The 12,924-nt window shown below is 35.5% G+C and overlaps 1 protein-coding gene across 6 annotated transcripts in view; it reads right to left on the bottom strand.

The window, feature by feature from the left end:
- Nucleotides 1–12,924, bottom strand: part of LOC127432005 (E3 ubiquitin-protein ligase HECW1-like) — a 160,372-nt gene that overhangs the window by 118,520 nt on the left and 28,928 nt on the right. For 5 of the 6 annotated variants that reach the window (XM_051682728.1, XM_051682727.1, XM_051682730.1 and 2 more), the window contains 3 exons: nt 12,252–12,552; nt 11,198–11,305; nt 4,844–4,938 (listed from right to left, as the gene is read on the bottom strand). In XM_051682728.1, the coding sequence (XP_051538688.1) occupies nt 4,844–4,938; nt 11,198–11,305; nt 12,252–12,552 (504 nt within the window). Of the gene's footprint in view, nt 1–1,011; nt 1,117–4,843; nt 4,939–11,197; nt 11,306–12,251; nt 12,553–12,924 lie in introns of those variants that run through there. The other variant, XM_051682732.1, reaches the window with a different exon arrangement.

The following is a 12,924-nucleotide window of genomic DNA, read 5'->3' as shown; positions in this document are numbered from 1 at the left end:
TGGTGCTTGCCCAAAACATTAAGCATAGAGCTGACAATTGAAATTCATGACAAGTGAAATATCTTACAATTAGGATCAGGTGTGCTGTGTAAGAGCTCTAAATTGAGTGCTGACCAATTAAAAGCATTCATGGATAAAGCTGCTGAAGATATGCAAATATACAGAAGAAAAAAAAAAAAGCCAAGTAAACAGACTCCAACGGAGCTTTAGCAAGAAATCTCCAACCTAAGTGCAAACAAGAGTCAGAAATTAAGTTGGGCTTGGGGCAATATAGTTTCATATAGTTTAATAATAATTATATAATTATATTTAAGTAGGGCTGTAAATTAATAAATGTTTTCAATAGAATTAATGACATGATATGCTGATTAATAAATACAATTAATCATAATTAATCGCATATATAAATAAATAGCCAGGACAGGACCCCAAATAACAATAATTCAATATCTAATGATACATATTAATATTTAAATAATTATGATTGTGTGAATTTTTTTAAATGCTTTATTAAAAAAAAAAAATTGATAGCTCTCATTTCTAAATATTCTTTTGTAGGCCTAGTTGTACATATCACATTAAACATGAGTTCATGTTTTAATTTTAAATCTATTTAATTCAAAATCTAATTATTCAGATGGAGAATTTATGTTATGAATTGATTAAATGTAAGGTTTTTTTTTTTTATATATATAAAAAGATGATCTATAAGCAGTTGTATTCCTTTTAAATAAAATAAAAAAAGGCCCTGAAATCCAAATCCAAGAGGCAAATATTGTTCCTTAAGGACAAAAAGTTAATGTCTGAAACTGCTCAACTATTTTGTAATTGTCTGATATGCAGCAAAATGTTCTCTGCAATTCCATTGCTTACAATGTTAAATAGAACGTTCATAAAATACAACATTACAGCAAAATAACTATGAGCATTTGGCCCAAAACTTAACTCTTGTCATTTCCTACTCTTTCAAAAATTCTGTCATAACTGTTTCAAACATATAATGGCATCTACCTTCACCCAGCCAGGTATCCAGGTGATAGCATCCTCCCTCTTCCTTCTCGCTGTCCGACCAGGCGACATCAGTACAAACTCAGCTCGAACTGGGCGATACTTTAAAATCAGAGCCCGTGCTAATGGAGCATGCCCACAAAGACGAGTCACTCTCGCTTTGCTATCCATTAATCTGTTTGCAAGTCTCTTTCACTATCCAGGAAAACCCATCCGCTTTACCTGACCCAAGGCTTTTCCACCCCTGCTTCCGCCGAGGTTATTTTTACACTGTCCGCCCTGAGAAAGGGCATTGCTGTTCAGATCAAGTTTTCTGGCCCTCAGCATTTCTGGAGACCACGCCAGCACAAAGGCAGCGGGGCTGCGGAAACTCAATCTCTCACATTGGCTTAGTGCTAACAAAGGGTTATTTTGGGTGCTTATGCTGAAAGTCGTGATTACTAACAGTCTGGAGGGAAAATACAGGGTTTCAGTGATCTTGAGATCTCAAAGACATGCACATTCTGTCTCATTGATGAGCCCACAAGGAAGGAAGGTTATGAGGTATTTCAGCAAATAAAAAGAGATTGCTGCTTTATGATTGTCTTTTGTACTGGGGTGGAATTACCTTTAAATTAATTCAACATCTTAATCTAATTTATGGATGCAAAGAGAAGGGCAAATCATTTTAAACAAATAAGCATGGTCAGAACACAGTACAAATTGTGCACAATTGTCATCCAACAATGCCTTAATTTACACTCCTAATTTAAAATCCATGTAGATTTCCTGAGCAAATGCAGATTTTATTTCAATAATTATGTGGGCAGAGTGTGCAATTACACTTATAAATCTTCGCATTTCATATGCATGGGAATCACATGAAGTCTTTGCAAACATAAAGCAAAGATGCAAAAGTTTGGTAACTTCTATAAAAGTACTTTGGATATGAAAGAGTGATGGTATCAGATGATTAAACCATGCTACTAAACAATTACCATATGCATATGACATGGTATTTACATGGTACTCTAAGGTACTTACTTCAAAGACAACCTAGGTACTACCATTTTACATATAGAGAACAATGGTATTACTATGGTACTTTGGTACATACTATAGTACTACTGAATGATTACAATATTCTAGCATACTGTATATACATAGTACTCCAAGGTATTTTAAAGACAAAATGATGGTATTACCATGGTACTTTTAAAGGTGCATTCAGTAATTTCATCACTTATTCAAAAAGTTTTACCACTAAAGAAATGAACAGTAATACAAATTAAAAATAAAATAAAAATAATTAATCATGTACACTCACTCACATGAGATGAAGAATCCAGTCCAACATGATCACACCAAAAATCAACATGTTGCTTCAGAATGTATATATTACCCTGAAATTAACCCAAGCACCATCCATATCAGACATTTTTGCATCAATTCAAACATGTCTTTTCCTGTGGCGCAACCTACGAAACATGGGTTCTGGTCCCATGGAAACCAGGAAGTAATTGTGTTCATGTAAACAATGGTGAGTGTGATTCAAAGGGTTACATTTTTGCTCTGAAATACAATTTTTACTCCACTGATGGCTAGGTTTAGGGTTGGGATTTAGGCCAAGGGTTATGGTTAATACAATATGCTTAGGGTTAGGGCTAATCCTAAATTTCTTTTGACTTTATTACATCATTTAAAACTAAAAATACAACTCTCTTTTGGTGCCACTCTGTGGACAATTCTTCTCAACAACATTTCCTGCTTTGGCCACTGGGGGCAGTGGTTTCGAATTTCGGTAAGCACAGACCAATTTCAGCTGCAGAACTTGCAACCCCCTGTTGCCGAATTCACAGTTTGATAAGTTTGTCCATTCATATTAGTAGTATAATAAAATGTGTTTTATTCGACATGGAGCTGAGCTGTGACATGTTGAGATTAGGGGTAGACTGATATATCATTTTTTTCTGATGAATCGGTGGCGGTAGTTGCATTTTGGAACTATCGGTTATCTGCAAAAATCTTTGCCGATAGTTGCCAATATTTTTTATTTTTATTTTTTTGTATTCCTCTGTGTTCAGCATGAATATACAGCTATGTGGAGTAGAGGTAGACCGATATATCGGTTTTACTGATTAATCGGTGCCGATAGTTGCATTTTGGAACTATCAGTTATCAGCAAATATCTATGCCAATAGTTGCCGTGTTTTTTTTATTTTATTCCTCCATGTGCCATCACTGTGGCCGGCACTGGAGGATTTTACAGTTAGAACAACTTGCTTCTGCAGTATAACAGCGGCCTCTAGAGGTGAAATAAAAACAATGTTGTTATTTTGATTAAATAAATCAAGTGTTCTAAATTGAAGCAAGAGCATGAAAAGAAAAATGTGATTAAATGGAAATGTGGCCCGTCAGCACATACATCGTGTCTTCTTTGTAAATAATAATAAACATTATTCCTTACTGAACCTCATTCAGTGAAATATATATACACAACACCCTTCATCTGGTGAATATATAGGCTATAAAAAACTTAATTTGGTAAATACTTAAATATAGAGTATTGTAACTGAGCCAAATCCCCGTCATTTCAAAGTCAGAGTGCCCCATGAATATCAGGCTTATTTATATTTAAAAGTTCCAGCATTATGCACCAAATCTGTTATTATTGGGATTTTAGTTGAACAATAATTTGCATCTGTGATTTGTTTTATTACATGACTATTTTAGTCTCTATGTCTGTGTATATAGTAAAGAAAGTATAAGACTTTTTATTTATTTATTTATTTTTTTATTTACTTTCTATAAATAGATTTTAAAAAACTATCGGGCGATTAATCAGTTATCTGCCTTTTCCACCACCTTAGTTATCAGTATCTGCAAAATCCACTATCAGTCAACCTCTAGTTGAGATCACTTGACCATCCAAATACTACTCATTTTATCTCAGTAATCTCCCTGTTATTGGACACGTTCACTCATGGAATAAATTAATCAAGGCTGATTTGTGAATAGTGCATTTATACACTGGCATCGTCAGTATAAGTTCAGGACTGCCAGCACAACATCAAGAAAACATTACTGAGTGCACCTTTAAGTACCTTTTTTAGAAAGTGAGAACATATCAAATGCAATACATACACTATACAACAAATGCAACATCTCTTCTCGAAGAATGACAATTGACCACATGATAGAATCCTCAGAGAATCAAAGAATCACAGAGTTGTACGTTAATTCAAGCACACAACAAAGCCTCTAAATGTGCACAGTGTGACAGCTTCAGTGTTATTGTTAGTTTCTCTTCTTCAGACAGAAAAATCATACACTGTGAAAAGTGACAACCTGTAGTTGGAGCTACAGTATTTCTAATTAATCTAACCCGTACATTTAGTTTTGCTGGTGTAACCAAATGTATTCAGGTTGACTCAGTGGTGTTAAATAATATTTTTGACTTGAATCCAAACAGTTAATTTAGTAGCGGAAAGTGTAATAGCAGAAAGTCACATGTAGGCATTGTTTTTTTGTTTTGTTTTTTTCAGTTAATCCTCTGTCATGCTCAGTGACATGTCTTTATTTGACAACTGGCATAAGGTTAAGTACTCTGAACCATGACCTATGTTAAAGCAGATAAACTCATTATTTCCCAACAAGCCTTCTGGAGCCAGTTTATTATGATTATGACAATAGATGCGATGGAGAGGTTATTTAATGCTGACTTTACATGGAATTCTTGCCAGCTGTTATATGGTCAGCCTCTTCCCTGACCCCATCTGACCTGTATGACAGTATCTATTAAGCAACAAACACCAGTGTGAAGAGTGTATCGGTGCATTAGAGTGTGTTTACTCACAGAGGCAGAGGGGTTCCGCACCGTCACGCTGGGTGTAGTGGCTCTAAGCGCTCCACTCAGTCCATGGTAATATTTAAAACAAACCTTTGTCTCAGCTGTGTATGAGAGAGAGAGAAATACAACAGAATGAGATGAAGATGTCCTCACCCTCTCAAACTCAACTCCTAGAAAAGCCTGATAACAAAACGTTCCAGAGTCTTAATAATATATACTAACTCAACTTTTAGTTCACCCAAGGAATAGTTCACCCAAAAATGAAAATTCTCTCATCATTTACTCACCCTCATGTCATCCTAGATGTGTATCACTTTCTTTCTTATGCAGAACACAAACAAAGATTTTTAGAAGAATATTTCAGCTCTGTAGGTCCATTTCAATGAAGTGAATGGTGGCCAGAACTTTGAAGCTCAAAAAATCACATAAAGACAGCATAAAAGTAATCCATAAGACTCCAGTGGTTAAATCTATATCTTCAAAAGTGATCTGATAGAAGTTGCTGAGAAACAGATCAATATTTAAGTATTTTAGTATCTTCTTTTGTGTTTTTGGCTATTTGCATTCTTCATACATATTGCCACCTACTGGGCGGGGAGGAGAATTTATAGTAAAAAAAGGACTTAAATATTGATCTATTTCTCCCCCACACATATCATATTGCTTCTGAACATATAGATTTAACCCCTGGATTACTTTTATGCTACATTTATATGCCTTTTGGAGCTTCAAAGTTTTGGTCACCATTCACTTGCATTGTGAGGACCTACAGAGCTGAGATATTCTTCTAAAAATCTTTGTTTGTGTTCAGCAGAAGAAAAAAAGTCATACACATCTGGGATGGCATGAGGGTAAGCGATGTAAAGAATTTTATTTTTGGGTGAACTATCCCTTTAATAATAATAATTGTTTTGCTTGTTTTACCATGTTATTACCATGGTACTCCAAGGTACTTTAAAGAAGAATACCATAGTATAATCATGGTCAGTAAATAATTCATAATAATGGTATTACCATACAAACTGCAGTATTTCGTTTTGTTAGTCAGAAAAATAAGCAGAGATTTAGATGAATATATCACACCCAGACTTGCAATGAAAGCTGACAGCTTGCTAAAGTGTATGTGATGGAGCTTAACAAAAAGTACATGGCAAGTCTCCCAGAGTGCATGTTTCATATTTCGATTTCATATTTCAAGGCACCCTGCTCGTGTGTGTGTGTGTGTGTGGCATATGGTAGCAAAAGATAATGCATTAGATATGTTACATCTGCTGTTGTCATGTACAGTATAATGACTCCAAAGGAGTGATGTGCTGTCACAGAGGCATCCACAACACTTATGATGTATTGACCTGGACTTGTGTGCGCCATGTGCAGATAACAAAAACCTTAAGCAGATGGACTGTGCTCCTACAGGTACTGGTTGAGCTAAATATGTCCCCTTTTTAGTTACTTCGCCTTATAAAAATAGAGGAACCATCACATGGCTTGATGTTACCTGAATAATTTGTTTTCCTAACTGTTCCTTTTTGCAGAGACACTAAAAAAGAATGCACCTCAACATACAGTGGCCCTGAAAAGTATTTGGACACTTAATCTACACTTATAAAAGTATGAATATCATTGCATTTGATGATAAAATATCAAATCAAGTGCCATTTATTTGAAAGAAAGATAGCACATACACATTTCACAAATATATATATACAAATATATATATATATATATATATATATATATATATATATATATATATATATATATATTTTTTTTTTTAGGTTTTAATTAATAAAACAATAAATTCTGTACACTGTTTTAATTGAGGAAAAAATTGGTTATCAAACACATCCATAGGCAATGTGATGAACTACACCTGTGGTTACTCTGCTAGGACACCTGTGTGTACTCGAGGGGAACTGACTTGGAACCAGTTGGTTAAAAGTAATTGCAAAAATGGCAAAGAAAAGTGTTTTCAGAAAGTTAGTTCTGAGAAAATGTCTAGCATGGTTTAATATTTTGTTATCTAATGCAATAGGCATTGATATAATTTTAAGTGTGGCCTAATTTCCAGTTACTTTTAGGTGTGCAAACACGAATTTCTGTGTAAGTTGTTTGTAAAACAATTCTTAAGTAAAACATTTTTATTGAATTAAACGTAACAGTTTAGGTAAGAATGGTTTAGGAATGATTTACTCAGGAATTTATTCTGCTCATGAAAAAGACCCTTTGTACAATACATACATAAATATAGGTTTTCAAAAGTTAAATTAAACTCAAAGATGGAGCAGGTACAGTTGTGTCATGTTCAGTGTTAGGTGTAATCTAATTAAAAAGTAATTAATTACAGTAAACTAATTACTTTTTTAGTAGAAAAAGTAGTGCAATGCGTTGAAAGTTACTGACTTTCAATTAAGTTAATTACTTTTAAGTACATTACATGGGCTACACATAAATCTAAAATAATATTATTTATCTAGGATACATAACATGAATTATGTCCATATGTACAATACATCTGTTTGTGTTTCTGTGACAGCTGAAGGGCGTGGTATTGTGTATGACTTGCGTGTGACAAGGAACAAGGAGGAAATATAGACATTATTTTGAATTTGTTAAGCAGAAAAACAACTTTTATGTGAAAAGTACTTTTAGAAAGTAACCTAAAGTAATTAGTACTGTGATTCCTTTTTCAGTTAAGTAATCTGTAATGTCAGTAATCTGATTACAATTTTGAAGTATTAGTAATTTTCAGTGGATTACTTTTTGAGTAATTTACCCAACACTGGTCATGTTATGTACTCTGAATCTGGAAAGTGTATTATGAGTTATATACATATGAATGATTTATATGTTAATTTCTAATGTTAAAACATCAAATAAATAACAACCCAGTCCCATCACATTTTCAATTTTCAAAATACAATTCTGAAGCTGTAAGTGAACATTATGCCTAAATCACCATCTCAGCTCGAATATACCACAGCTGCACACAGAAGACATTATACAACTCAGGAGGAGAGAAACATATGTTTAGACAGAGGGGGGCTGTCATTAAGGTAGCCGCACTGCACCGAAATAAATGGGAGACAGCGAGGAACTTCTAAATCTTCATATCTCAATCTGGTTGGTGTGAGATATGGCAAGAGATGCATGAAACGAGAAAACAGATTTATATAATCATGCTGTTAGATGTGACAGTCCACCAGCATGGCTGTGACTCATGGAAGACACATTCTCAGATGAAAGAAAAAGACAAAAAATCTAGTTTTAAAAAGTGCAGATGCTGAAAAATATTCCAGTGCAGGAAATTCACATGACTCACTGATAAGCTAGTAGAAATACAGAGCTGTCGACATATACTGTACGACATCTGAAAATGTAATTCTAAGATAAAGTCCATCTGATTTATCAGCTGCGTTTGAAATATGTGACTGTTCTGAAATGGAACTTTCTGTAAATTTGTTGCGTTTTTTTAACCCTTTCGCATGTGCTGTAGGGCTTTACTGGTTGTTTAGATCAGTGTTACTATCAGAAATAATTAATAATTATTTCTGTAGTTATTAATCAATTTTTAAATTAATTAATTGGATCTAACTCATTAAAACCTCATATGGGGCTCCAGTAAATGTAGTGTGCTACGTTTAGGAGCAAGTTTGGTTATTAGCAATAATTAATAATTATCAAAGATAATTATTAATTACAAAAATCAATAGAACATTGATGAGAATCAATGTTAGCTTTTTTAAATCCTTTAAATCAACAATTATCAAAGATAATCGTTAATTGTTAACACCGATGAAACATTAAAATTAACACTAGCTTATTTATCATTCAAATTCAATCAAAGATAATTATCAATTATCAAAAATCAATAGAATATAAATAAGGATTAACATTGACGGGGCACCACCCTGGAATCAGGGACTAATAACCGAATATTAAAACAGTCTCAATATTAGATTGTTTTCTTAGGAAAATCGACATCCGAAGAATATCGATTTTCGGGAAAAAAAACAATGATTGAAGGTTTGAATCCGAGCACTTACATCCCGTCAGCATGACACAGGCGTATGCAAAACAAACCAAAACACTTCTCTTTGTAATATAAACAAAGTTTATTTATGCAGTAATATCAATTAATAATTAATACAATGCAGTCAATAAACTTCCGACTTACAACTACAAACTAAACAGTGATATGATTAGATATGGAAATAAAAATAATTCTATAACACAAGGTGTGTGTGTGTGTGTGTGACAGTGTGGTTAGTGAGAGAGAGAGAGAGAGAGAGATGATTAAGTGACAGCCTGAAAGCTGATTTCACGATAGCTGGAGATAAAGCAGCCGTGTTCATCACTCAGAGACGCGGTTTTACGAGCGGGGCTCGTAAAAGTCCCTTGTTATTTGACTCTTTAATGGATGAACTCAGTTGCTGTCTCACCCGCGATGGCGAAAATGCACAACAGTCCAATTTGGTTGGACCACAATACAGCAAAACAAATTCGTGATAATTAATACCCTGAGTATTAATAATTAGCGGACATGGCGGTCCGTAAACTGTACAAGCAAAAACCTTGAAACACAAGAATAGCACACTATAATATTCTATCGCTGCCCAGACGTAAACCGCTGTCGGCGGGCGGTACGGCTGTTGATTTTCAGAGGGCGGTACGGCTGTTGATTCTCGGCGGGCTGGCGGAGAACTCAGAAATGTCGACTTGATTGAAGATGGAAGAGAAATCTTTAATCTCTTCACTTCTGTAGGCCAATGGATGAAGATGCGAATTGCTCGGCGGTCTCCTTCAGATCCGTTAGAGTGTTCGGTTGAACACAGAGTAATCTCAGCTCGTCCAGCGAGATGGAGATTGCATGGCTACAGTTTCAAGTCGGACATTACTTCCTTATGCCACGAGGCTGCACCGGAGAGCAGCCAAAAGCTACGTCCATATTCGGTGAACTAAGTCGCTGGAAGCAACTTTGGAAGCATTTCAGAATTATTTTAAGTCCTGATGATGTCATGTTTGAGGGACGTTCTGTTGTGTGCCTCATCCAATAGGAGTTGAGCGCTTGATCCTTTAGTGAGCAAGGCTTCATGGATTTGTAGTCTGTTTTGGACTCCCTTTGTTTGATTTTGGTGCGATTTTTATCAGTAAAATTTACGACTTAGGAGGGGGCTTGAGTTATGTTTTTATGACTGTTAGGCCTGCCTTTGTCTTCTATCTGAATACACGAGGCCCAACAGTGCGATCAAATCGGTGTGATTACACTATGTTAAGCTCAGAGGCATTCGATCAAACTGGTGCGATCTGCATTCGTGCTGATGTTAACCAGCAAAAGAGGGACCAAAGCGGTTGTCATAATGAACTAGCTGCTCAAATAATCTTATCAACATCACAATATCTGAATTTTTTTTATGTTACAAACATTCAAACAATCACTAAATAAGTTTAAAGCCATTACCATTGGATACAGCGATGCGGCCATGATTTCTGACGTCAAACAAAGAATATACAAACTAGTCAGTCACTCATTCTAACCACTTCCGGTGCTGGGAAAGTGGAAGAGCTAGGTTTTTAGAACCTTCTATGCTTCTCTGGCGAACTCAGAATCCCATGCCACATTGCATGTAAACAATATGGCGGCGTGCATAGCCATACAAAGATTTTTAGAAGAATATTTCAGCTCTGTAGGTCTATACAATGGAATTGAATGGTGACCAAAATGTTGAAGTTCCAAAAAACACACAAAGGCAGTGTAAAAGTAATCCATATGACTCCAGTGATTAAATCCATGTCTTCAGAAGCAATATGATAGGTGTGGGTGAGAAAAAGGTTGTTATTTAAGTCCTTTTTTACTATAAATTCTCCTCCCTGCCCAGTAGGTGGCGATATGCATGAAGAATGCGAATAACCAAAAATAAATGAAGAAGAATGTGCAAGTGGGGATTGATCGTAAAAAAGGACTTAAATATTGATCTGTTTCTCACACACACCTATCATATCGCTTCTGAAGACATGGATTAAACAACTGGAGTAGTATGGATTACTTTTATGCTGCTTTTATGTGATTTTTGGACCTTAAAAATTTTGGTCACCATTCAATTGCATTGCATGGATCTACAGAGCTATAATATTCTTCTAAACATCTTTGTGTTTAGCAGAAGAAAGAAAGTCATACTCTTCTGGGATGGCATGAGGGTGTGTAAATGATGAGAGAATTTTCATTTTTGGGTGAACTATCCCTTTAAGTAAAAATCCAAACCACAAGGCTGATTTTGGAAGGTACATTAATGGAACAGAATGCATTGGGAGTGAGAGAAAGAGACAAAAGACAGAAAGAAACAGGAGGGCAATACTCACCCTCCATAAAGTACAAGCTGGCATCGATCTTCCACACAATCTGCCCTGTGTGGGAGCCACTCACACCACGACTTTTGTAGTCCAGAAAGTTTTCAGAAAGAACCTCATCTAAAACCGAAGAAAGAAAAGGTAGTAACTAACAGCAAAATTGATTCAACAATACAATTTTTTGTGCCTTTCTATGCTTTTCCAGGGTCAAGAACAGTTTTTTTATACAGCTACTGACTGAAATGGCAAACTATTTATACAACTTACAATGCATCTTTTTCAAATCACTTTCTTTTTTGCCTTCATTTCAACTGCAAAACTATCTGTAAAGGTTATTCCAGTTTTTCATGATCATTTTAATTTTTCTTTTAAATGCTGTATATGTATTCAGTCTAGTGATAGGCCGATATATTGGTCAGGTTGAATATATATATTTTTTTCAATTGTAGATTCTAAAAGGTAAAGAGTAAGGGGCTGTTCACACATAAATGTTTTTCAATTGTTTTTCTATGTAAACACACGCTAGAGGGACATCTTTGACCATTGTGCTGTATTCCACTGTTTTTCAGTGTCTAGCGTGGGAGATTTTGCATTGATTTTGAGAGAAAATCTTAGAAATAATACTTAAATGTGTGGGTGAGAGTACTGCTCTTATTGGTTGCTGAAAACATACCCATTTTTATATAATATTTAATAAACAAACATGCAAGGGGTGGGGGATGTGTGGAACTTTTTAAATGACAGAGGTGGCAATTCTGCGCAAATCTGTGGGGCATTTTGTGGAGTTCTGCACGTATATTCCATCTGTGCCTGCCAATGACCAATGGAAACCTGTCTGATTTTCGGCATTTTGCAATTCCGTTCGGTGCTGCAAGTGGAGCAAAAATGACACACTTCACCTTTAAACTTTTACATTTGATACCTCACAAGTCTTGAACATTTGGCTGTATCCTTGAATACTGCTATTATGTTGGTCATTGGCGTCCTACTCTATAGAAATTGGCATAAGACAATTAAAAAATCCACATTGTTCGACCATGAATTCAGTCAAATTACATATTCTCACCAATACGGTACATGCCAATCCAGTCACCAGCATCCACTTCCTCTTTAATGTCCCAGCAGATGACGATGTTGTCTGATTGGCCGATGCAGTAGAGGGAAGTGCTGATGGTTAGGGTAGAACGGCTTTGCAAGGACACCAGATCCGTATCGCTAGTAGACCGGGGCAGAGCCAGAGCATTGCTGGGGTTGTTGGGGTGAACGAAGCTGAATCGCGCCCCATCCTTACACCGGCGCCGGTTCTGGGAGCTCCGTGACGGTGAGGCCATCGCCGCAAGGCCCAGGAACCTGCTTTGGTACAGGTTCTGCAGAACATTAGTAATGTCAGTTCATGATATTGTACTTTCTTGTAACTGGAAGGGGTTTTTTTCTGACTTGGTTTTAAAAAGCCTCAATATGTATAAATGTGTTTCAAAGGGAAAATATTAATTTATCTTGTTAAAATCTAAAATTAAAATGCTATTCCAATACGTTTATTAATATGTTCAAACAAATGCATGGCGAATTAACCAACAATTTCTTCTTCTGCACAACAGTCTATCTATATAGTGTATATATGTACTATGTTTATCAGTCAATTTCTATAATGCACTATATTATAACCAGATTTTTAAAAACATATGCAGTGGCATGAGAGTTACCAAAAAAGTGTCAAGTCTATTGATGCATCAATACAC

This window comes from Myxocyprinus asiaticus, chromosome 41 (assembly GCF_019703515.2).
Source record: "Myxocyprinus asiaticus isolate MX2 ecotype Aquarium Trade chromosome 41, UBuf_Myxa_2, whole genome shotgun sequence".
NCBI lineage: Eukaryota > Metazoa > Chordata > Actinopteri > Cypriniformes > Catostomidae > Myxocyprinus > Myxocyprinus asiaticus.
Note: the sequence above shows the minus strand (reverse complement) of the source record. Positions and strands in the feature narration are given on the sequence as shown.